Source organism: Mytilus galloprovincialis, chromosome 12 (assembly GCF_965363235.1).
Source record: "Mytilus galloprovincialis chromosome 12, xbMytGall1.hap1.1, whole genome shotgun sequence".
NCBI lineage: Eukaryota > Metazoa > Mollusca > Bivalvia > Mytilida > Mytilidae > Mytilus > Mytilus galloprovincialis.
Genome location: NC_134849.1, coordinates 69013903 through 69041087, shown reverse-complemented (window position 1 = coordinate 69041087; position 27185 = coordinate 69013903). Strand labels below are relative to the sequence as shown.

General features: G+C 35.2%; 2 protein-coding genes across 2 annotated transcripts in view; both read left to right on the top strand.

Annotated features, from left to right (window-relative positions):
* LOC143054667 (uncharacterized) overlaps positions 1–26988 on the top strand; it is a 232286-nt gene extending 205298 nt beyond the window's left edge. Inside the window, exons 5-12 of the mRNA XM_076227688.1 lie at positions 5037–5528; positions 12764–12870; positions 14071–14524; positions 15813–16588; positions 17453–17483; positions 23906–24171; positions 25104–25131; positions 25501–26988. Coding sequence (XP_076083803.1) covers positions 5037–5528; positions 12764–12870; positions 14071–14524; positions 15813–16588; positions 17453–17483; positions 23906–24171; positions 25104–25131; positions 25501–26054 — 2708 coding nt within the window. The 3' untranslated portion in view covers positions 26055–26988. The remainder of the gene's footprint in view (positions 1–5036; positions 5529–12763; positions 12871–14070; positions 14525–15812; positions 16589–17452; positions 17484–23905; positions 24172–25103; positions 25132–25500) is intronic.
* The window catches only part of LOC143055150 (uncharacterized), a 360248-nt gene that overhangs the window by 64968 nt on the left and 268095 nt on the right, over positions 1–27185 (top strand). The gene's annotated exons all lie outside the window — the stretch shown is intronic.

Below are 27185 nucleotides of genomic sequence, written 5' to 3'. Positions count from 1 at the left end.
CAATTTACAATACGACCGACACGAGTTAAAAAAGACAAACAAGCAGTTTTTATCCAAATGTTTGATTGATATGTTTCACCCAACATAACATAGGTCCACAAATGGAGACATAAAGGTCACACCCAGTAGGCAGGTTACAGTCTGGTCTTGAAAAAGTATGCAATATATATCAGTCCGGTGAAACAGACATTCCAGTAAGACATGCAAACCCCGGCCACAAAAAAACTACGTCCGTTTTTATTGATCATGTTCATTTCATGCTTCATAATTTTGTTGGAAATTTTCGTTTTTAATAGCAAAAAAGTGGATAAGACTATTGTTTTCAATCCAGATACGGCCAGAATTTTTGTTTTAGACAAGAATCAGAGTCAATTTTTTCTCTCTCAAATATCTCAGAATGCCTCCTCAAATCAAATGGTTTCGTACCTGAGACTTGAAATTTTTCTAGAGCTTATACTTAAATTGAGAATGGAAATTGGGAATGTGTCATAGAGACAACAACCCGACCATAGAAAAAACAACAGCAGAAGGTCACGAACAGGTCTTCAATGTAGCGAGAAATTCCCGCACCCGGAGGCGTCCTTCCGTGGCCCCTAAACAAATATATACTAGTTCAGTGATAATGAACGCCATGCTAATTTCCAAATTGTACACAAGAAACCCAAAATAAACTATGATAATACAAGAGTAACAGAGGCCAGAGGCTCCTGACTTGGAACAGGCGCAAAAATGCGGCGGGGTGACTGGAGATCATTATTCAACTTTTTTATTTATAAAATAAGCTGGTGCATTTGGGGTTAAACATGTTTTCGTAGGTAAATAATTTTGTGGAATTTTTTTTTCATGAAAGTGTAATAGTCTATAGAGTATTTAATATTACTTTCTGTTTGGTAGAATAGTGAAATAGAAGTCAATACATTCTTGCTCAATCCTGTGTCGCTTTGAAGATTTCCTGATTGTCATGACATCCTCAGCCTAAGCAATGTGTATTACTGTAATTTGAATTTCAAAATGACCGTGTGCCGTTTTTTCAACGCACTGGTCAACTCCACGATAGCATATCACATGACTTTGACAATCAGTAAATACCAGCGAAAAATATATTGATAAGTAAAGAATTGTCGTATAAAATTAAATACTCGGGAAATGGCAAAGTTCACGAAGTCTAGTCTGATTAATAATTTTCCAAAAAAAAAAAAAAAGTCCGCGCAAAGGGGGGGCGTACGCCCTCTACGCCCCCCTCTGAATCCGCCACTGCTTTCTAACGTTACAGTACGCCCAGAGAGTATGTAATCGCGAACTCTAATCACCGATTTCCGAGTGTAGCGGTGTGACACCGCGAATCACGGATTATACTCCCAATTTCCTCCAAAGATTCTCTCCCAACACCGCGTGGCTGTTTATTGGTTTATTGCCCATCGGATGTACTGAAAATTAATGACGCGTGACAACATCATCGGATTAGCCAGATTTATTACCTTTGTACATTTAATCGATCTTGATTGCACCTGTGTGCTTTAAAATACGTTATTTAAATGTCCTTTCATTGGCAGATAAAAGTGTGACTATTTTCATTTAAAATAAGATAATTATTCTTGTATGTATATGCCCATGTCATTGTCATATGTCATACAACGTACAAACGTATAAAAATACGAGTAAAACACTTATTTTGTATTTTCATAATGTCCGATCAGGTCATAATTTTTGTTTTTTCAACAAAGACGATTTTACCACAACTAGAACCTTTTATGACCTACTCAGTGAGCAATATTCGGTTCATTAATAGTTTAATATTAAATAATTAATATCAACTGGCTTAAAACAAAATGATGTTTTTACGGTAATATGTCCAATCTAAATTAAACCCAAGAGTTAATTTATCGGATCAACAAGTGAACTCTGTTACTTTCAATTTATTTTGAAATGTAAAATATTATGTTTCACTACCTCGGTAGATTACCGACTAGAAATATTTGAATTTAAAAAAGAAACTGTAAAGTGACAAATAGTTTTGTATGCAATGTGGCAGCCCTATATTCATAAATACTGAGATACATTCGCCGCCCAGACACAACACAATAATCACAACCTTTAAATATTTAATTATATGGAGAACAGAAATCATGTGTTTTTATCCGTTATGATCTGTTATTGATCTTTAATGATTTTAAATAAAATTGGATTGGCGCAATCCGTATTTTACTGCTCGTTAAAAGTCCTCAGCGAAATATAAAAAGAAGTTTCAACAATTATAAAATAGAATATTTAAATGAAATTATATCGTGTTCTACAAGAAAGAAATATGTGAAAAAAAAATGTGGATCGGATTTTTACGATCGGCAAATTTTCACAGAGGATCTCTACCAACACCCATCAGGAACTGAACGACATGCATCCTGTTTTCATCTACCATTAATATATAGTGTTGACTATGGACGTATAAAAAAACGGTCCGGTTTTATGTCCTCTGTTGACTGAGAAACGTAAAAATAAAAGGCTGATGTTGGTTAATTCAGAAAAGGAATACAATTTAGAATCCGGTTAATATCAATTGTAAAAGTACATTCAAGAGCCTCAATCTTAAGGCACACAAATTTATGTCAATCATTACAAAGCAAGTTTAAACCTTGACTGAATTTTCCCACGGTTATTCAGAAAGGTCACCTGAGTTTACTGTTACATGATACTATTTCCCGCCAAATAAAAATCTCGTGGACAAAATTGATGTCACTATTTTTAGCATTCAATATTGTGAGCAAAGTCAAGTTCAAGTTCAACTACGCACTGTTGATCACTGAGATGCGTATCGTCTTCCCACGGCAATTAATTGCTTTAAAAATATTTAAAGATCACTGTTCTAAATACAACACAAAAGTTTACATTCATTAAATGAATATTATGCAACGACGAGTTGATGCAGCTATAAAAATATTCCTGTTGTAGCTGAAATGTATTATTTATCCTAAAGTAATGTTAACAAATCGTGAAGAGAAAATGCCGTAGACTTATTAAGCATAAGGAATGGTGAAAAGTATTTTCTTTTTTTCTTGCCTATACAAGTTTTAAGAAACGTAATTTTCTTTCTTTCTCACATTTTATACCTTCAGCGTTAATTTCCGTTTATTTTCACATAAGTATGTCTCTTTTCGTAAGTTATATAAATTACCGATAAAAAAAAACCGAGGTCATAATCAAGTATAGATTTTTTTTTTATTAAACTTTAATGCAATTGAAAGCATTAACAACAACCTTTTGCTTTTTAAAACTTTTATTTTGTAATCGTAAAATGGAAATGGCGTAGATTTATTAGCATAACAGATAGTGAATAATATTTTCTTATTTACTTGTATAAAAAACTTTGAGACGTGTCACTTTTCTTTAAACTACCCTAATTTATTCAGCGTTAGTCTCCGTTTATTGTTACACAATTATATCTTTTTTAGTAAATTAAATATTTATTTACTGATAAAAAACGGAAGTCAAAAACAAATATAGTGATTTAAATGTACAGAGTAATTAAAAGAATTAACAACAACGTTTTTATGCCCCACCTACGATAGTAGAGGGGCATTATGTTTTCTGGTCTGTGCGTCCGTCCGTCCGTTCGTCCGTCCGTTCGTTCGTTCGTCCGTCTGTCCCGCTTCAGGTTAAAGTTTTTGGTCGAGGTAGTTTTCGATGAAGTTGAAGTCCAATCGACTTCAAACTTGGTACACTTGTTCCCTATGATATGATGTTTCTAATTTTAATGCCAAATTAGAGATTTTACCCCAATTTCACGGTCCACTGAACATAGAAAATGATAGTGCGAGTGGGGCATTCGTGTACTGAGGACACATTCTTGTTATTTTTATTTTAATCTTTCATTTGTTTCAAGCAATCAGATATAAACTGATAATCAATAGACAGGAAATACAATTGTTTAATTACATTAGAAATCTCGCATACCTTGACTGCCGTGTGCCGGCATAGATCAGAAGGATAAGGGCAATAAATTACCTGGTGTGACACCGCGTCACTCCAGACTGGGAGAGATGTCGCTAATACAATAAACAAAAGGTAACGGATTTACGCGGAAGTCGGAGGGAATACTCCCAAATTTCTCCGAGAATTTAGGGAGTGATGTCGGAGTTTCCTGGTGTCACACCAGGAAAAAACTCGGTGTATGGAGTTTGGGATGGCTTTCGCGAAAATGGTACTGTATATGCAAGCAGGGGCATCATCTGTGTCCCATGGGTACATTCCTGGCTGTTTGGTGTATAGGTTTATCATGACAAGTTACAGAGCAAGTTTGAATTTTGTTCCGGTCTGAAGATTTTTTGCAGAGTTATGGTCCTTTGACTTACAAAATTCACTCAAATAATCAGTTTTCAGCCTTAATGTTCGTCATGCTTGAAGGTATTGATTTGTTAATTGGTATATAGTTTTATCATGACAAGTTACAGATCAAGTTTAATTTGTTTTCCAGTCTAATGCTTGAGCGCAGATTAATAAATGGTCCTTGGACTTATTGACTTGATATTTGTTAAATAGTTTACATTATGACAAGTTATAGATCAAGTTAGAATTTTGTTACAATACAATGAATTTTAAACTGGTAGGGGACTATGTATTGCCATGCAATACTCACAGAATGCTTGTTAGCTATAAACTTTGAGTTTATCGTCTGTTTATCTACTGCTGTTCTGTTTGTAATTTTTTTTTTAAATATTTCTTCTTCTTAAACTGAACTTAAATCATACTTGAGGCTTCTAGCTTCAAATTCATTCCTGAATTTCCTGCTCAAAGTTAAAACACAGGAATAAAACAGACAAAATGGTAGTTTTTGTCTTGGCTAAAAAGACAGTACGACATATACATATAGGGACCTTATTTATTCTGTTGAGGCATATGTTAGGGTTTTGCTAAAAAATCATTCAATGCTTTTGGCCTTGAGCATGTCTTTTGATGGTATCAGTATAACAACAGCACATTATTAAACCAAAATATTTTTTTTTTTAATATTATCTATTCAAGTGATATATACTATTTTACAGAAACGTATGACGCTTTAGATGTGGTTTACAATAAGGTGTTGATGACTTCAATAGAAGAAGATGAAAGAAAAGAAGAAAAAACACCAAAGAAACCACATTTACCAGATTCAAACCCTGTTAGAAGTGATAGTAAAGTGATGACCACTGGTCCCTCCCAACAGCCCCTAGCAGCCAAACCTTTGTCACCTCAAATATCTGACAGTGAGTCCAAGACAATACCAGAGTTAAAAACACACATGAAATCAAAAATGACAAAAGAAGAAATAAGAAAGAGAATGGAAAAAGTCCTTAAAAGTGGAAACTACAAGATGAAAGTTGGAAGACTGATTTTTTGGGACTTTGGTGGACAGTATGTTTACTATACGACACACCAAACCTTCATGACGTTCAGAGCTTTGTTTCTTGTGGTATTCGACGGAAGCAAAGGATTACATGAAGTAGTCCCAGATGTTCTGTGTTTTCCAGGACAGCACATGACACCAACCCCAGCAGGTACTGTATGTTAGTTACAATACAAAGACTCATATATATTGAACATCATTTATTGTTTATTATGTTAAAAAAAACATCTACTTTATCATCAGTAAAAACAAGGCGTCCAGGTTACTGTGCCAATACTTACTTTAATATTGTGAAGACAATGAAAGCTTTCCCAATAATCAGTTGGAATTTACCTGTGATTTAAATTTTTGCAAAGTGTACTGTCCCATTGAATAGTAACCGTAGCTTTGTTATCTGTGTTAATCATGTTTATGTTGTTCAAGGGAAACTTTGAATTTCGAATTTTCATGAAAAAAAATCATTCATTGATTATAAATAGGGCTGTACAAAAACAATACTAGTGATAAAAAAAACATTAAGGTGGTACCTAACAGTACAGGGAGATAACTCTGCTAAATGTTTTAATTACGTTGTGTTGTTAAGGGAATATTAATGTTAAGCTTCTCAATGATCAAAATTAGTGTTTGTCAAACTTCTATACAACCAGTGTAATTTTTCTGATAAAACGATTGGTTTAAATATTTTGAAATTTTTATATTTTTGTCAGAGGATCAAAGTAAATACTTTGTTAAAATTTTATGAAAATTAAACTTGTCAAATTAATTTTAGTGAAAGTGTTGGGTACCACCTTTAAACTAAATAAATGATAAATATTACAAAATTATATTAATAATAGACTAGAATTGTATCGTAGATAATTTCGAAAATCAGTGCCAATTATTTATTTTTAGCTCACCTGGCCCGAAGGGCCAAGTGAGCTTTTCTCATCACTTGGCGTCCGGCGTCCGTCGTCGTCCGTCGTCGTCCTGCGTCCGTCGTCGTTAACTTTTACAAAAATCTTCTCCTCTGAAACTGCTGGGCCAAATTTAACCAAACATGGCCAAAATCATTATTTGTGTATCTAGTTTAAAAATTGTGTCCGGTGACACGGCCAACCAACCAAGATGGCCGCCATGGCTAAAAATAGAACATAGGGGTAAAATGCAGTTTTTGGCTTATAACTCAAAAACCAAAGCATTTAGAGCAAATTTGACATGGGGTAAAATTGTTTATCAGGTCAAGATCTATCTGCCCTGAAATTTTCAGATGAATCGAACAACCTGTTTATAGGTTGCTGCCCCTGAATTGGTAATTTTGAGAAAATTTTGCTGTTTTTGGTTATTATCTTGAATATTATTATAGATATAGATAAACTGTAAACAGCAAAAATGTTCAGCAAAGTAAGATCTACAAATAAGTCAACATGACCAAAATGGTCTGTTGACCCCTTTAGAAGTTATTGCCCTTTATAGTCAATTTTTAACCATTTTTCATAAATCTTAATTATCTTTTACAAAAATCTTCTCCTCTGAAATTACTGGGCCAAATTAAACCAAACTTGGCCACAATCATCATTCGGGTATCTAGTTTAAAAATTGTGTCCGGTGATCCGGCCAACCAACCAAGATGGCCGCCATGGCTAAAAATAGAACATAGGGGTAAAATGCAGTTTTTGGCTTATCACTCAAAAACCGAAGCATATAGAGCAAATCTGACAAGTAGTAAAATTGTGTATCAGGTCAAGATCTATCTGCCCTGAAATTTTGAGATGTATCGGACAACTCGTTGATAGGTTGCTGCCCCTGAATTGGTAATTTTAAGGAAATTTTGCTGTTTTTGGTTATTATCTTGAATATTATTATAGATAGAGATAAACTGTAAACAGCAAAAATGTTCAGTTAAGTATGATCTACAAATAAGTCAACATGACTAAAATGGTCTGTTGACCCCTTTAGGAGTTATTGCCCTTTATAGTCAATTTTTAACCATTTTTCGTAGATCTTAGTTATCTTTTACAAAAATTTTCTCCTCTGAAACTACTGGACCAGATTTAACCAAACATGGCCAAAATCATTATTAGGGTATCTAGTTTAAAAATTGTGTCCGGTGACCCGGCCAACCAACCAAGATGGCCGCCATGGCTAAAAATAGAACATAGGGGTAAAATGCAGTTTTTGGCTTATAACTCAAAAACCAAAGCATTTAGAGCAAATTTGACATGGGGTAAAATTGTTTATCAGGTCAAGATCTATCTGCCCTGAAATTTTCAGATGAATCGAACAACCTGTTTATAGGTTGCTGCCCCTGAATTGGTAATTTTGAGAAAATTTTGCTGTTTTTGGTTATTATCTTGAATATTATTATAGATATAGATAAACTGTAAACAACAAAAATGTTCAGCAAAGTAAGATCTACAAATAAGTCAACATGACCAAAATGGTCTGTTGACCCCTTTAGAAGTTATTGCCCTTTATAGTCAATTTTTAACCATTTTTCGTAGATCTTAGTTATCTTTTACAAACATTTTCTCCTCTGAAACTACTGGACCAGATTTAACCAAACATGGCCAAAATCATTATTAGGGTATCTAGTTTAAAAATTGTGTCCGGTGACCCGGCCAACCAACCAAGATGGCCGCCATGGCTAAAAATAGAACATAGGGGTAAAATGCAGTTTTGGCTTATCACTCAAAAACCAAAGCATTTAGAGCAAATCTGACATGTGGTAAAATTGTTTATCAGGTCAAGATCTATCTGCAACAACAAAAGAAAGAGAGTTTTTAACGACCTCAGCTGGCTATACAACCGTTGCACAATCAACTGAATTTTGCAGAAATCATTTATAGGATAGATTGCCCATATATGATAATTTTTTATTACCTTTTTGTTTTTTTTGGCAAAGGCGGGGGGTTGCGCAACAACAAAACTACTTCACAACTTTCTCATTACTTTGCATTTCTTGTTAGATAAATTTTACAAAAATTCTCCCCTGAACAACTGTCGGATTTAAACAAACTTGGTTTAAATCACCACTAGGATATCCAGGGACCACTGTGTATGATGACCCTGCCTGCCCACATGGCTGAAATAAAACATAGGTTTCAAATGCACTCTTTAGTATTATATCTCTGAAACTAAACAACAGTACAACAGTTGCATTTATCATGCAACAATTGTAAATAAAAATATCAGGTGAGCGACACAGGGTCCTTGGACCCTCTAGTTAAGCATTCATGCCCCTTTGAAATATTAAATATATCTAAAATAGCTTTACATTTGCATTCAAGTCTGTGTTTTCTAATTTTTAGCTCACCTGGCCCGAAGGGCCAAGTGAGCTTTTCTCACCACTTGGCGTCCGGCGTCCGTCGTCGTCGTCCGTCGTCGTCGTCGTTAACAATTTACATTTTGAACTTCTTCTAGAGAACCACTGAATGGAATGGAACCAAACATGGCATGAATGTTCCTTATGAGGTGCTGACCAAGTGTTGTTACTTTGTAGCCGATCCATCATCCAAGATGGCCGCCAGCGGGGGACTTAGTTTAACATAGGACCCTATGGGAAATGCATACAAATGACTTCTTTTAGAGAACCACTGAATGGAATGAAACCAAACATGGCATGAATGTTCCTTATGAGGTACTGACCAAGTGTTGTTACTTTGTAGCCGATCCATCATCCAAGATGGCCGCCAGCAGGGAACTTAGTTTAACATAGGACCCTATGGGAAATGCATACAAATGACTTCTTTTAGAGAACCACTGAATTGAATGAAACCAAACATGGCATGAATGTTCCTTATGAGGTGCTGACCAAGTGTTGTTACTTTGTTGCCGATCCATAATCCAAGATGGCCGCCAGCGGGGGACTTAGTTTAACATAGCACCCTATGGGAAATGCATACAAATGACTTCCTCTAGAGAACCACTGAATGGAATGAAACCAAACATAGCATGAATGTTCCTTATGAGGTGCTGACCAAGTGTTGTTACTTTGTTGCCGATCCATCATCCAAGATGGCCGCCAGCGGGGGACTTAGTTTAACATAGGACCCTATGGGAAATGCATACAAATGACTTCTTTTAGAGAACCACTGAATGGAATAAAACCAAACATAGCATGAATGTTCCTTATGGGGTGCTGACCAAGTGTTGATACTTTGTAGCCGATCCATCATCCAAGATGGCCGCCAGCGGGGGACTTAGTTTAACATAGGACCCTATGGGAAATGCATACAAATGACTTCTTCCAGAGAACCACTAAATGGAATGAAACCAAACATAGCATGAATGTTCCTAATGTGGTGCTGACCAAGTGTTGTTACTTTGTAGCCGATTCATCATCCAAGATGGCCGCCAGCAGGGGACTTAGTTTAACATAGGACCCTATGGGAAATGCATACAAATGACTTCTTCTAGAGAACCACTAAATGGAATGAAACCAAACATTGCATGAATGTTCCTTATGCCGTGCTGTCCATGTGTTGTTACTTTGTAGCCAATCCATCATCCAAGATGGCCGCCAGCGGGGGACTTAGTTTAACATAGGACCCTATGGGAAATGCATACAAATGACTTCTTTTAGAGAACCACTGAATGGAATGAAATCAAACATGGCATGAATGTTCCTAATGTGGTGCTGACCAAGTGTTGTTACTTTGTAGCCGATCCATTATCCAAGATGGACGCCAGCGGGGGACTTAGTTTAACATAGGACCCTATGGGAAATGCATACAAATGACTTCTTTTAGAGAACAACTGAATGGAATGAAACCAAACATTGCATGAATGTTCCTTATGCCGTGCTGTCCATGTGTTGTTTCTTTGTAGCCCATCCATCATCCAAGATGGCCGCCAGCAGGGGACTTAGTTTAACATAGGACCCTATGGGAAATGCATACAAATGACTTCTTTTAGAGAACCACTGAATGGAATGAAATCAAACATGGCATGAATGTTCCTAATGTGGTGCTGACCAAGTGTTGTTACTTTGTAGCCGATCCATTATCCAAGATGGCCGCCAGCAGGGACTTAGTTTAACATAGGACCCTATTGGAAATGCATACAAATGACTTCTTTTAGAGAACCACTGAATGGAATAAAACTAAACATTGCATGAATAATCCTTATGAGGTGCTGACCAAGTGTTGTTACTTTGTAGCCGATCCATCATCCAAGATGGCCGCCAGCGGGGGACTTAGTTTAACATAGGACCCTATGGGAAATGCATACAAATGACTTCTTTTAGAGAACCACTGAATGGAATGAAACCAAACATGGCATGAATGTTCCTTATGAGGTACTGACCAAGTGTTGTTACTTTGTAGCCGATCCATCATCCAAGATGGCCGCCAGCAGGGGACTTAGTTTAACATAGGACCCTATGGGAAATGCATACAAATGACTTCTTTTAGAGAACCACTGAATTGAATGAAACCAAACATGGCATGAATGTTCCTTATGAGGTGCTGACCAAGTGTTGTTACTTTGTTGCCGATCCATAATCCAAGATGGCCGCCAGCGGGGGACTTAGTTTAACATAGGACCCTATGGGAAATGCATACAAATGACTTCCTCTAGAGAACCACTGAATGGAATGAAACCAAACATAGCATGAATGTTCCTTATGAGGTGCTGACCAAGTGTTGTTACTTTGTTGCCGATCCATCATCCAAGATGGCCGCCAGCGGGGGACTTAGTTTAACATAGGACCCTATGGGAAATGCATACAAATGACTTCTTTTAGAGAACCACTGAATGGAATAAAACCAAACATAGCATGAATGTTCCTTATGGGGTGCTGACCAAGTGTTGATACTTTGTAGCCGATCCATCATCCAAGATGGCCGCCAGCGGGGGACTTAGTTTAACATAGGACCCTATGGGAAATGCATACAAATGACTTCTTCCAGAGAACCACTAAATGGAATGAAACCAAACATAGCATGAATGTTCCTAATGTGGTGCTGACCAAGTGTTGTTACTTTGTAGCCGATTCATCATCCAAGATGGCCGCCAGCAGGGGACTTAGTTTAACATAGGACCCTATGGGAAATGCATACAAATGACTTCTTCTAGAGAACCACTAAATGGAATGAAACCAAACATTGCATGAATGTTCCTTATGCCGTGCTGTCCATGTGTTGTTACTTTGTAGCCAATCCATCATCCAAGATGGCCGCCAGCGGGGGACTTAGTTTAACATAGGACCCTATGGGAAATGCATACAAATGACTTCTTTTAGAGAACCACTGAATGGAATGAAATCAAACATGGCATGAATGTTCCTAATGTGGTGCTGACCAAGTGTTGTTACTTTGTAGCCGATCCATTATCCAAGATGGACGCCAGCGGGGGACTTAGTTTAACATAGGACCCTATGGGAAATGCATACAAATGACTTCTTTTAGAGAACAACTGAATGGAATGAAACCAAACATTGCATGAATGTTCCTTATGCCGTGCTGTCCATGTGTTGTTTCTTTGTAGCCCATCCATCATCCAAGATGGCCGCCAGCAGGGGACTTAGTTTAACATAGGACCCTATGGGAAATGCATACAAATGACTTCTTTTAGAGAACCACTGAATGGAATGAAATCAAACATGGCATGAATGTTCCTAATGTGGTGCTGACCAAGTGTTGTTACTTTGTAGCCGATCCATTATCCAAGATGGCCGCCAGCAGGGACTTAGTTTAACATAGGACCCTATTGGAAATGCATACAAATGACTTCTATTAGAGAACCACTGAATGGAATAAAACTAAACATTGCATGAATAATCCTTATGAGGTGCTGACCAAGTGTTGTTACTTTGTAGCAGATCCATCATCCAAGACGGCCGCCAGCAGGGGACTTAGTTTAACATAGGACCCTATGGGAAATGCATACAAATGACTTCTTTTAGAGAACCACTGAATGGAATAAAACCAAACATGGCATGAATGTTCCTTATGAGGTGCTGACCAAGTGTTGTTACTTTGTAGCCGATCGGCCATCCAAGATGGCCGCCAGTGGGGGACTTTTGAATGAAATTAAACATGTTCCTTTCCTTATCAATGAGGTTGTGTTGTCACTTTTAGCCAAATTTTATATTTCTTCATATGATTTCAAAAACCCAAGTAGAATCAGGTGAGCGATACAGGCTCTTGAGAGCCTCTAGTTTATAACAAAAAGGTTATTTTTTTAAGAAACTGCCACTGGACCTTGCCAAGGTGAAATATGTGCTATGCAGCGGACAGTCGGTGTATTTTATTTCAAATGGATTTCCGTCATCAAAAATAAATTGTCTGTCAATTTGCTCCCTAATAAAATGTATTTCTTTGGTTTTTATCACTATCAATTATGTCATATCAGTTTCTATTTGTATTAAACTTTTATTTTATTTTTGTTGTTGTTTTTATATTTCAGTATTCCTTCAACATTGGGTTAACTCAATCCTAACGTATTGTAAGGTGGTATATGTAGGCATTCCGAGGATCTTGTTTGTTGCCACCCATAAAGACAAAATACCAGTGGTGAGTAAATTATTTAAAACAGGAGGCTGATCAAGTCAATCTTGTCCCGTGTCCTGTTATTTATTTATAGTTATTAACTAAATATTTAGATTGTCTTTTATTCTTTCGTAAGATATGACATAAAAATTTTGAACTCATGACAAAAGTCTTGTGCAATGGGTCATAATTTATTCGTTCTATTGACTCGTATGAATAAAAGCAGATATTTGTGTTGGTATTAAGTAAGTACGACAGCAGCCTAACATCATCAAAAACAAAAGAACATTAATAGTCAACAGTTATCAACAGTAGACAAATGATTTACAATTATCAAGCACTAAATCATCACAAAATTGTTTGAATTAAAGATCTGCTATTACGCTAATGTAACGTTAGAATACCATCTGCTCTATGGTCGGGTTGTAGTCTCGTTGACGCATTCCCCATTTCCACTTTCAATGTCATTTAACTGTATTGAGAGTAGATAACACCAACCTAGAATATTATGTACAACAAATATTCCAGGTTAGTGTACTCTACCATGTAAGATTAAGACCACACACAATAAATAATATGTTAATTGTCTGCAGGCCACACACAACAAATAGTATGTTAATTGTCTGCAGGTCACACACAACAAATAGTATGTTCACATAGGCGGATTTAGGGGAGGGGTCCCTTTTTGGGAAAAAATTTGGTTGCTTATATAGGGAATCATTGAAGCGTGACTGAAGTGGGCCCCCTCTTAGATCAGTCAGTGGGCCCCCACTTATGAAAATTTCTGGATCCGCCACTGGTTCATTGTCTGCAGCCCATATCAGTTAAGTTTACATGCAAGAATGACGTCATGGTCAAAAATAGAACATAAGGGAAAGTTTTCTCGTGTATCTTGTAAACCTGTGTATTATATAAAAAAGTAAATAAGTACTCTGAAAACACGTATTAGTATGGCGTTCATTATCACTGAACTAGTATATATTTGTTTAGGGGCCAGCTGAAGGACGCCTCCGGGTGCGGGAATTTCTCGCTACATTGAAGACCTGTTGGTGACCTTCTGCTGTTGTTTTTTTCTATGGTCGGGTTGTTGTCTCTTTGTCACATTCCACATTTCCATTCTCAATTTTATTGTTGTCAAGTCCGAGGTATTTTCAATATCATCATTTAGAAAAATTAATTTTAAAAGGAAGTTTAACGTCATATCTATAATTATCATTGTTTAAGGATGATGTGGAGTCCAGACGTGAGGAATTGTACAATGGAGTAGAGGAATTGTTCAAGGACCACGAGGGACGAAACCACCTAGTCCTAACACAACGGATATTTGTCAATGCACGGGATAACACAGATACAGAAATTGAAGTCCTGAAGAAAGCCATCACAGAACTTACGTTTGAACATCCTTGTTGGGGGGAGAAGATGCCCAATGCTTGTGTCCCCCTTGAACTCGAGATTGCAGAGCTGGTGGCAGAGGGAAAACAAATCTTGTCATTGAAGGATGTAGAAGAATTGAATGATATAAGCAATGTGTCTGTACTGTCCCCTAACCAACTTAAAGATTTCCTAAATTTCCACCACTCCTTGGGGAAAATTGTTTACTTTGATACTCCACACCTTAAAGATTTCGTAATCATCAACCCCTTACTCATGGTGGAGGTTATGAGGTCCTTTGTGACAGGTAGTTATGTCAATACTTATACGGAAACTATGATATTGTGGGACAGGTACCGTAAAGCGATTTATTTTCGCGGGGTGTAAATTTTTACTTATTTTCGAGGATAGAACTAAATCGCCAAAATAAATTTCGTCAAGTTATAAGTGTACATGCAAAGGTATTGATAAAAATTTTCAATCCGCAAAATTATTAACCACAAAAATTATTCATATACTGTGTATTCATTTATTTTCGTGGGTATCAATTTTGGTGGATTGCAGAAAACTTGCATTTTCGTGTGTATTTGATTTCGTAGTTTTACAGAGTCTATAGAAAGTTGTTAATCGTTAAACATTTCTATTCGTGGTTCATCTGTTCTTATGAAAACCACAAAAATTGGAATCCATTGAATAATATTGAATCCACAGTACAAATGTACCTTCTTCCGTTAAAATTGCGAAATTTTACACCCGCTATACGGTATTTATGTCAGTGGAAGTTACATGTATGAGATCCTTTTTGATTGGTATTTATGTCAATACTTTAAATTGTATAGTACATTCAAAGTTTTTTTAATATCAGGAAATTTATAAAAATGACCACATTATTGATATTCATGTCAACACCGAAGTGTTGACCACTTGGCTGGTGATACCCTTGGGGACGAAACGTCCACCAGCAGTGGCATCGACCCAGTGGTGTAAATAGTTTTCAAAGGTACCGGGATTATAATCTAGTACGCCAGATGCGCGTTTTATCTACATAAGACTCATCAGTTACGCTCAAATCGAAATAATTATGAAGCCAAACAAGTACAAAGTTGAAGAGCATTGAGGATCCAAAATTCCAAAAAGTTGTGCCAAATACGGCTACGGTAATCTATGCCTGGGATAAGAAAATCCTTATTTTTTTCGAAAAATTCAAAGTTTTAATAACAGGAAATTTATAAAAATGACCTCATTATTGATATCCATGTCAACACCGAAGTGTTGACTACTGGGCTGGTGATACCCTCGGGGACGAAACGTCCACCAGCAGTGACATCGACCCAGTGCTATAAATAGTTATCAAAGGTACCAGGATTATAATTTAGTACGCCAAACGTGTGTTTTGTCTACATTAGTAACCTTCAAGATTTGCTTAAGATAAGATGACAATTTGCCTTCAAGTGAACTTTGATTAATTACAGTATAACCTAAGATGACTTACATTCAAGTAGGTTTGTCTGTGGTGAATAGTTGTAACATTGGCAATCATACCACAGCATCTCATTTTTTAAATAGTTTTTTATGTTTTTTTTTATATTTTGTAGATAAAGTATTTTGGCCAGAGGAAACGAGAATTCAGGAAACTTTCAAACGAATGTCAACACGTGGGACCATAAGACGGGAAGACCTTTACTTGATTTGGGAGCAAAAAGATTTCTGTGCAATTTTACCATACAAAGAGTTTATATTTAACATCCTTATTTATCTAGATATCTTGGCAGAGCAACGGAGATATGATACAACTACAGGAAGTCGGTTACCAGTGGAAAACTTCTTTGTTCCCTGTATGGTCACAGAGCGAAATACCACCAGCTTCATGGACAAAGAATGTACAGCAGAGAGAGCTATATGCTTAGCGTTTTTATTTAAAGGCACTATTATACCACCAGCCCTACCAAATCGTCTAATCAGTGCATGTCTGAGCATGTGGACTTTAAAGCAGTACCAGGGAAGAAAGCTCCTGTTTTCAGGATTTATTGGTTTATCATTTGACAAGTCACATGATGTTGTTGTATGCGTTGAAGGCAACAAGATTCTCCTTTACATCGTTCACAGAACCTCCTCCGGGTTAATCGTACCAGATATAGCTACAGGTGTTAAAGAATGCTTGGTTACAACAATGGAAAGAATCTCAGATTTCTATCAGTCCACAATCCATGCAAAACGCAGCAAACAATCAATTTTCCATATTAAATATTCATGTTCAAAATTGCATTGTTTCATCAGTGAAGAAGAAGCTTTGCAGACCAGGGAATGGGTTTGTGACGAACATAAACTAACACACAGAGATGGAAACTGGCTTGTTTGGAATCAAGATAAGGTATGCACTATTTATAAGTATAAAGAAAATTTAACAATTTCAAGGCAATACAAAACAAAATATGACAAAGTCAGAAACTTGGTTCGTACTCTGAAAATGGAAAAACTTATAATAAAACCTAAATTAATATATGTGGGTTAATGATCAGGCAGACAATGACACAAATAACCTAAAGATATTTATAGACAATAAAGATATATCAATCAATATAAGGTCTTCAACAATAACCAATGGGGGTTCCAGAGTTTAACAAGCTACAATGCTCTCATATTTGTGCATACCCCTGTTTGAATAAAAACCTTATAAAGATCTAAAGGTTGACCGGGTAATCTAAAAAGCAAACATTTTTAACAGTATCATTTATGCTGTGACTGACGTGGTTCATGTATAGAAACATGTTGCGTATTTTACATGGTTACATATTGAAAACAAGAGTTTATGTTTTACGTGTCTTAGAATGAAGTTATATACAAGCATTACTTCATTTATTCCTGATGGTGAACTTCAAATTTCATTTATCAACATTCTAACAGCACCTGTATATGGAATCGTAGATAACATGTTCCTGAGTTCCTGTTTCTTTATAGAATTTCCTTGATACAAATTGTTTGCTAACGCATAGGTTTCTCTATTTATGTCGACCATTCCCGAAAAGTAATAAGGCATCCTATGAATGTAATGATGTTGACTGCAATAGAAATCATTGTTGTTTTGCACCATTTATAGAAACAAACTTGGTTTTTTTTTTACGAGTAACACAACTGGTGTCAATAGTCGTTCTATGTCTTTGCCGTCACTGAAACTCATTATGGATGTTGTTCAATATATTAAAAATAATTATATCTTGTTATCTTATTTTAACAGAAGAAAGTACAGTGTGAGCAGAACTGTCCAGGTTAGTATTCTGCTGGTTCATAATCTGTCAACCTACATGGCTAAAAATAGAACATAGGGGGAGCATGCAGTTTCGGCTTTCTAAATCTGAAACTAAGCAGTTAGAGCAATCTAAAAGTGGGTATAATATTCATCAGGCTAAGATCTATATGCCCTGATATGTGCAGATGAATCAGGCAACCAGTTGTTGGGTTGCTGCCCCTGAATGGGTAATTTTTTGGATTATTTTCATGTTTTAGTTAGTTAAGTATCTTTAATATTATTAAACATAGGGATAATTTGTACACAGCAATACTGTTCAGCAAAGTAAGATCTATAAATAAGTCAAACATGAACAAAATTATCATTTATTGACCTAATTAGTCAATTTTTAATAATGTTTTGTACATTTTTGTAATCTTTACAAATACACTTGGTGAAAGAAAATTAAATTTAGCCATAGTTTTCAATCTTGATTGAAAAATGTATCCAATTACCCTGTCATTTAACAAACATTACCGCCATGTCTAAAAATAGAACATAGTTGTTTACTATAGAAGTTAACAGGAAAATTGTAGAAAAACACAATTTCAAATGATCACAACTTGAAAGCTAATTTTGATATTGATGAGGGGTCTTTGGAAACTATTGTAAGACCATAAGATGACATGCTTTTTGGGGAAGTTTGCTATAGTAATACTTTCCTTAGGCGTCTGCAAGATAATGTAGTACTCGTGTTTGAATACTGATTCTAGGAAGATGCTTTTCAAATTTTGAGACCTTTTGAAAAGATTACAACTGGAATAAAAAAAGGAATGAGTGTTCACCTCCAATTCATGTGAAACAAACTTTATTTTGAAAATGAGTATCAAAAACATAACTTTGAGGATTTTCAATTCGCTGAAGAGAAAATCAAAAGAAATCTATGCGACATCGTTTCATTCATGAACATTTCATGAATGAACGTTTTCCCGCGTAATTTTTACTATTTACGATACTTACAAATGTTTAGTCTTAAATATAAAGTAAAAGCCCGAGAAAAATCGAAAGACTTCAGTATTCATGACTGACATTACTGAATGCAACTTGTTTATATTTTTACCAAGCCGTCGGATAATTGACAAGTAATAAAATTTTAATTGAACAAATATACACAGGTGACATAAATACTCGATAATCATATGACTTACATCACACGCCAAGGACGAGTAAAGGGAAATACCGACTATAAAACATCGATCGGAAGGTTTTGATGCCAAAAACATTGAAAACTTTTATAAATTCCGCTATTTAAATACTAGCTATTTCACATTCCAATGTGGATTTAAGGACCTTCACTCGTCCAGCATGCTCAGTCACATGGATCAAACTGACAGCTGAAAAACATTGACTCAACGACAGTTCGTACATAGCACAGCCTCCTCAGTGTTACGATTAACAATTACATTTGTACACAATTCGTTACAAGGATAAGGTAGACAAGTCAGCTTTTACATAGAATAACTCAGTGTATCAAGACAAGTGATGTAGCAATTATTTACATGACTAAATAAAATCTGTCCATGTAATAGGAAAATGACTTTCTTACTCTTAGTGCTAGTCCAAATAATTATGACGAACCAAAAATCTCAAATGTTATTGCCTCAATGCTAAATTTCACAGGATCAACTGTAAAATGTGTTACAGGGTTATAAGCACCTCTATGAATCTAGTGTATATAAACTTTTTATTCCTGTCATCACACTGCTTTTGTTATGTCCCCATCATATTAAATTTCACCCTTTTCCTCTGTAAGCATGTACATTTCTTACTTGTACATACGTCCTTTATTCCAAACATTTGTTTCTGATCTCTAACTTTTAGTTTTCCCTTAACCAAATTGTATGAAACTGATACGCAATGCTTATTTCCACAAAACACGGGTCAAGTTGAACTTTGTTGGCGTCTATTTTACAATTCTAGAGTTATGTTCCTTAACAAATTGGTTTCTGTTCTCTAACTTAAGTTTTCCTAAACCAAATTGTATGAAACTTATAGGCAATACTAAGTTCAACAAAACACAGGTCAAGTTGGATTTTAGTGGCGTCGATTTCTATGAGTTATGCTCCTTAACAGATTGAAAAGTTGCTTGAATTTTTTTGTTTGCTAACTTAAGTTTGTCTTAACCAAATGTTATGAAACTTATACACAATGCTCATTATCACAAGATACTGATTAAATTTGAATTATGGTTGTGTCAGTTTTACTGTTCTATAGTTATGCCCCTTTATAAATTCAAACATTGTGATTGTTGTCGTGCCAACGACATTTGTCGAAAAAGCTAAACATAGCGATCAGACATTTTGTCTGCAGCGTCCACTAACTTTCACTCATTGGTTAATTTTTTTGAAATTTTAATAACTTTCCTGGATTCCTACCAAACTTGGACAGAAGCTTCAATGTAGGATAAAAAAAACTGAATTCATATAGTTTCTTTCACTGACACCCTACCCCCTCCTCTCTTAACTTAATTTGGGAAAAATTGATTGATCAATAAGGATATATATAAAATCGATGTCAATAAATCAAAACTTGCAGCAATTTTGACCCCCCCCCCCCCAAAAAAAAAAAAAACTATTTGAATTAAGTGTTTTATCCTTCATTGATTTTTTGGTGTCGTCCCTAACCTATTTGAAATAATAAACATCTACAGTTGCAAACTTCCCAGAGGTGCTATGCAGCACTTTGATTATCATGGGAGGGGGCAATATTTTTGGGGGGAGAGGTGCTTATAATTTCTGCTTGATATGTTTCATTATATATCAGAACTTGTTCTATAACTTTTCTATAATCCATGATTATCATGTCTTTTTCGGCATCCTTATCTTGGGTGAATACCACCTTGCCAAAATTTATTTCAAATGTCTTTCCCAAAAATCATTTAAAGGCATTTCAAGCATTAAACAGGCCCTGGTGAAATTAATTTTTACTCAGATTATACAAGAGACTTCATAAAATCAAATAATTCTTTTAAAATATCTTGGTTGCTAAGGACATTTCAAATATCCTTGTGTTTTCGAAATGTCAAAACATTTTTGTAAGACCATTGTACACGAAATGTATATATAACAGGTCTAATAAAGCACATCCCCTCTTTTCCCCTAAAAACTTGGCATTGCACAAGGTGATGTTTTTCTCTGGCTGTTTATGACGTCTTTACACTAAATCCATTGGATGATGGATGTGTACGGATTGATTGTTTAGTCTTAGATGCATGATTTTTTTATTAGTTGTATGTGGATTTGAACTAGCTGTCATATAACTGTGAGTACTCTCAGATCTGTTCATTGTGTCTTTTTGTGTCGGGATGTATAAGTACCCGGCCATGTCCTCTTGTATGTTTGTCCATCTGATGAGTTAAGCCTTTTTCAACTGATTTTTATAGTTCGTTCTTATGTTGTACTGTTATACCACTGTCCGAGGTTAGGAGGAGGGTTGGGATTCCGCTTACATGTTTAACCCCGCCACATTATTTATGTTTTTGCCTGTCCCAAGTCAGGAGCCTGTTATTCAGTGGTTTTCGTTTGTTTATGAGTTACATATTTGTTTTTTCTTTCATTTTTTACATAAATAAGGCCGTTAGTTTTCTCGTTTGAATTGTTTTACATTGTCTTATTTGGGCCTTTTATAGCTGACTATGCGGTACGGGGTTTGCTCATTGTTGAAGGCCGTACGATAACCTTTAGTTGTTGATGTCTGTGTCATTTTGTTTTTTTGTGGATAGTTGTCTCATTGGCAATCATACCACATCTTCTTTTTTATGTTAATTACTTTGACATGTTTTCGTCAGATTAAATGTGATCGATAGAATCATTAGAAAGTACAAAATAAATTATTCTATTTGCTTCTTGGTAACATGTGTTCATGATAGAGGGACGAAAGATACTAAAGGGACAGTCAAACTCATAAATAGTCGGTAAATAGTCTTATTCAGTAGGTCACATTCATGAAAGGGAAGGAGATTGACGTAAGGAACATATCCAATATCATTTGTGAAATGGCGTCCTTAAAATTTACGAAGGGATGATTTCAACTTCACCATTTGGAACTTTTGGTTTAAAAGCTTCCTTGTGAGCAGCAACCCTTTATCAAGAAAATCATGATAGGAAATGCACCATACATTTTTGTCCGTGCATGTTTTTGGCATCTCTATTAAAGGATCATTTTCAGATCGAAATGATCGTGCTGGTTTGTAAAAATGTATGATTTCCCTCAGATACAAAGGTGCAAGTCCATGCAAGGCTTTAAATGCCTCAAACAACAGTTTGTACTGGAATCGGAATTTAAATGTCAGCCAATGAAGAATCATAAGTGTTGAAGTTACATGTTCAAACATTTCTAGCCTGGTAGCTGTGTTTTGAACACGCTGAAGTTTGTATAGGTTGGAGGCATTCACACCATACATCAAAGCATTACCGTAGTCAAGTCGCGACGTAACAATAGAGCATGCAAGAGTTTTGCAAGCGTCCTCTGTTATATATATGATCGAATCCATCCTATGTTACGAATCTGATGGAAACAGGATTTGTTCATTGCATTTGTCTGTTGCTGCATGTTGAGGGTTTGATCGAGAGAAACTTCTAGATTTCGAACACAGGTAGATTCACTTAGTATAGTTCCGTCAAAATTCAGTTGTAACTTATTAAGACATTTGGCTGTGTTTTGGAGCAAACAAAATCAATTTCTGGTTTAACTTTAACATATGTGTTCACATCCAAGTTTTAATATCTTCCAAGCAAGCTTCTAGGCTCTCGGTAATATCATTCCAATTAACTAATGGTTTGATGACTTGGTAAATTTGCGAATCATCCGCATAACAATGGTATGCCATACCATGTTTCCTACTGATTTCACTAACCCGGTAGGAACACATTCCAAGCACGGAACCCTGTTGGACACCTTATGTCAGAACCATATTGTCGTAGTGAACAGATCCAATGAAGACGTGTTCGATTTCCCCAAACGTGTCCACATAACGTCATTGAACTGCAAAACATGTCTAAATGTAACAGGTCGCCACAATGTGTCATTTGTAAGACTATTGTACACGAAATGTACGTGTACAGTCCCCCAAACTTGTCCATATCAAGCTTTTTTTTCTTTTACTGGAACTATCATTCGTGTCAATTTTATAAATACGTAGGTTAATTTGTAATTGGTAATTGTGTTTTTCCTTAACTTATAGCTGACTATGCGGTATGGGCTTTGCTCATTGTTGAAGGCCGTACGGTGACCTATAGTTGTTAATGTTTGTGTCATTTTGGTCTTTTGTGGATAGTTGTCTCATTGGCAATCATACCACATCTTCTTTTTTTATTTATTCTCATTTTACTATTTCATTAAAAAAAAAAATGTCAATTACTATATATAGATATAGGAAGATGTGGTATGAGTCCCAATGAGATAACTCCATCCAAGTAACAATTTATAAAAGTATCTATTAAATGTCAATGTACGGCCTTCAACACGGAGCCTTAACTCACTTCGAACAGCAAGCTATCAAGGGCCCCAAAAAATACTAGTGTTAACCCATTTAAAGGGGAAAACCAACGGTCTACTCTAATAAAAACGAGAAACGAGAAACACGTATGAACTACATAAACGGAGGGCAACTCCTGTTCATCAGATTTAACCCTGATAAAGGTGTTGGCGTCCGTTTGAATATGTTGGATGTAAATGTTAGCAGCAATGCTCAGTTAAATTATAGCTAGGTATTTTAAAAATAAGATACCTCGTGTAGATGAATGTTTCATTCTCTGTGCATAAAAACCTTTGTAGTATTTCACTTTTTTTATTGTGCCAGAAGTTGTATTTTAGAAGGCAGATTTTTTTTTTTAATTTCCGCAACTTTTAGTTTAATTGGCCTCTATCACATAACAGAGATTATAGCAGTTTCTTACTGAAGTCATAAAAAAACGATTTTCACTCGCTCTTGTAAATTTATTAGATAAAAATCCACTCTAGTGTAACCCCGAATAACGTAAAAATTACGGACCAAGAACAAATTCCCTATATGATAATAGAACCTGAAATATTTGACACTGGATGTTATATATCTTGTAAGTTTATATTGATTGGTGCTCGGGACCTACAATATATTTTCAAACATCATCAATCTTTTCCCTATCATAGCACTGCTGTAAATGTTATTGATGTGATTTAGGATGTTCGTGTGTTAGCGTTAAAAGACGTGTGACACGTTTCGGCGAATAACAATTATCGGACACGTTTGAGGATTATGAAATTGGACACGTTTTCGGCAAAATTGAATACTACAGACACGTTTAGGGAAAATATACATGTTTGGGGGAATCGGACACGTTTGAGAGTGTTAAATATATATCTACAGTAAGGCAGATGAATTTGTGATACCAATAACGAGAATAACCATTTTTTTTTTTTTAGGTTTAAGTGAAGATGCTTTAAACCAGATACCAAGTGATATTGAATTGTTGCGTTTTTCAATGAAATGTCCATCAAGCAAAATGTTTGAATTAGTTACATATCTTGAAATGTCAGAGGAATGGGATGATACCTCACACAATTATCCAAACGATATAAAACTAGCCAAGTTTCTGGTATTATCAAACATGAAAGAAAAGAAAAGAAAATTCAAAGCGTTGGAAGAAGCTCTGACCAAAATGAATTTATCAACACATGTGTTATGTCAAGTAAGATTTCGCAATTAAAAATTTGCATATCATTTATACTTTCTTAGCTGACCTGTCCCAAAGGGTCAAGTGAGCTTTTCCCAACATTTATGAAAACACATGTATTCTCCTCTTTAACCTCTGCACCAAATTAAACCACACACTGATCCACAATCATCATTTAAGTATCTTGTTAACAAAATATGTTCAATGACTTTACTTGCTTGTCAAATTAGCTTACATGGCTAAAGTAGAAAATAGAGTTAAAAGTCCAGTCTTAATACAAAAAAAACTGGAGCAAACAAGTCTCCACCAATTGTCCATATACATAAAAACTTTAAAAAAAAAGGATTCTGTTGGCTATTTGGTGAGAATTGTTTTTTTTTGCGTTCTGTCAGATATGATAAAAAATCTATTAGAAAAAAGATATTCTTATAGCACAAACAATGATCAGCAAGGCAAGTTATATTTACCTGTCAAATTTTGCCAGATACAGTTAGTAGACTATTACTCTATATACGAGTAATTGTCACTGAACGAGGATTTGTAAAAAGTTAAAGTTATCAAGATAAACTAAACCGACTAAAGGATTACAAGAACAAAACAGATTTCTCGTCATGAGTACTATTCTCTTCTTTGTTGAATATGCAAATATACCAATGTTATTTTATTTGGCCTTGCACCTTCGTGTACTAAGTTGTAAGGGTTTTACAAAATAATAAGTTGCAAGAACCAATATATAATAGTGGTTTGAGGTCAAACGCTGGTAATTCTGTGTTTGGTGCAGAACTTAAATTTTGAACACCAGTAAAAGGCAGGGCCGTCGATGTTCTTCCGCAAAGCGAACATGGATGAATATTACCATTTTAATTTCAATATTTATTACTTTATACTATTCAAATTACGCAAAGGAAACACATATCTTTGTGTGAACATTTAATTTTTATTTGCAGGTAAGAAGAGTCAGAAAAGCAGAAACGGGTATGTTAACTTTAATGGGAAGTATTAGTACAACATAAATAAGTTATATAATAGGATGTTGCATTTATTATATTTTCACAGATCAATGAATATACGTATAACAGTATATATTTCAAAATAATCTTATATAGATATAGGAAGATGCCGTTTGAGTGCCAGTGAGACAACTCTCCATCCAAATAATAATTTATAGTAAACCATTATACGTCTAGGTACGGCCTTCAACACAGAGCCATGGCTCACACGGAACAACAAACTATAAAGGGACGGAAATTACAAGTGTAAAAAAATTCAAACGGGAAAACCAACGGTCTAGTCTATATATAAAAAAAGAGAATATATGTTAAATAATTACTAATTCGTTTTCAGATATTCCTGTTGATTACTTGGACTTAATTCCAACAGACGAAATACTAGATACATTAGCTCCACAGATTGGTCAGGTATTTTTCCAACTTGGCACAGCAATTGGGCTATCCATTGCCAATTTGGAAAATATACAGAGCAATAATCCCAGAGACTTAGCAGCACAGAACAGGGAAGTACTATTTACATGGAAAAAGGAGAAATCAGTCAAACCTTCATTGCATGTGCTTGTTCAAGCTTTATTCAATATTGGAAGAGGGACCACATGTTTGGAGGAAATCATGCGAAATATAGATATAAACACACTTAAAGCTTCAGAAGAAAGCGGACATACAAGTAAAGGAGCAATTCCAAAGCAAATAACAGTAAAACATGTTCCTGCAACATTAAAATATGTTCCTGCAACATTAAAATCTGATAAACAGACACCACGTCAGGGAAACATTACTAGGCCGTCTAGGATACCTGTAGCAGTAAAGAAAGTGACACCAACTACAAAGAGAAACCTAGGACAAACTAATCTGCCACCGAAAGGAAAGAGAAGTGACAAATCGTAACTCTTTCAAGTGTCATTGCATCAAAGACTGTAAATGGCAACATATTTTTGAAATTATTTTATATATTTACCTAGTATAAACACAAAATGAAATCTTTAAAAATAATCAACCTATGTAAACAAAGTCAAACAAATCATTAAATGTTTAAAGATTTTTGGGGATGACCACTTGTGAAATAGTAATTTGGACGTCAATATTTGTGTGTCAAATTGTACTATCTTGTTAAGCTCATAAAGTTTTTATGATCATTTTATGACCGATGTGTATTAGATTTCTTGATAAGATTCACAGAATGAATTCACGTGTAAACAAATGAATTGGGGTCATGTGTGTTGTTTTAATTAGTTACCATGTAGTAGATTAAGAAATATGAGATCTGCAGACGATAATACTAGAATCAAAACGGAAGCACATTTGAGAAATAAAATAAATTTTATTTTTTGCATTTGTATATTTAAAGACAGATTTTTAATGAAAACGTAGATATTTGTAATTGGTTATATTCAAAAATCAATTTTTATATTAATATTTATTAATCTTAATAATTATTTTCCCGGGTTTTAATCACGTGGGTTAAGTGAAATTTTAGAGATTTTGGGAACTTGCGGCATACGCACGCTGACTGTTCAGATATCAAGAGGTATATTTTGTCAGTAGGAAAGATTCTCATGTAAAGGTCAGTTTGATAATTTTATTATATGTTACATAGTTACTTTATTGTATAGATGTTGTTTTATGTTATATTATTCTTGAAACTACATTTTTTAGAATTATATTGTTATGAAATGTATAAGAATTGCCGAGTAGAAAAGCCTTGAAATTAAGTTTCGTTGTTCGTATGCTTTGTGAATCTATTATTTAATTTTTTTATCTTTCCCGAATTTGTTAAATATTATCTTCGTACTTTTCGTAAGCAGAAAATTGAGTAATTAGATTTGTTTAATGTTAATTAATTAAGTCTTTAACTTGTAATCAATTTTATTGTCCATTTAACGGTAAAGATTATTTTCTTATCTTAATGTAAATTAAATAATGATCGGTGGTATTCCCTATTGTTAAGGGCATAAGATACAGTTTTGATCCTGTATTTACAAGTTCAGGCCTCGACAATAACGCTTGTCCGATTGTCCG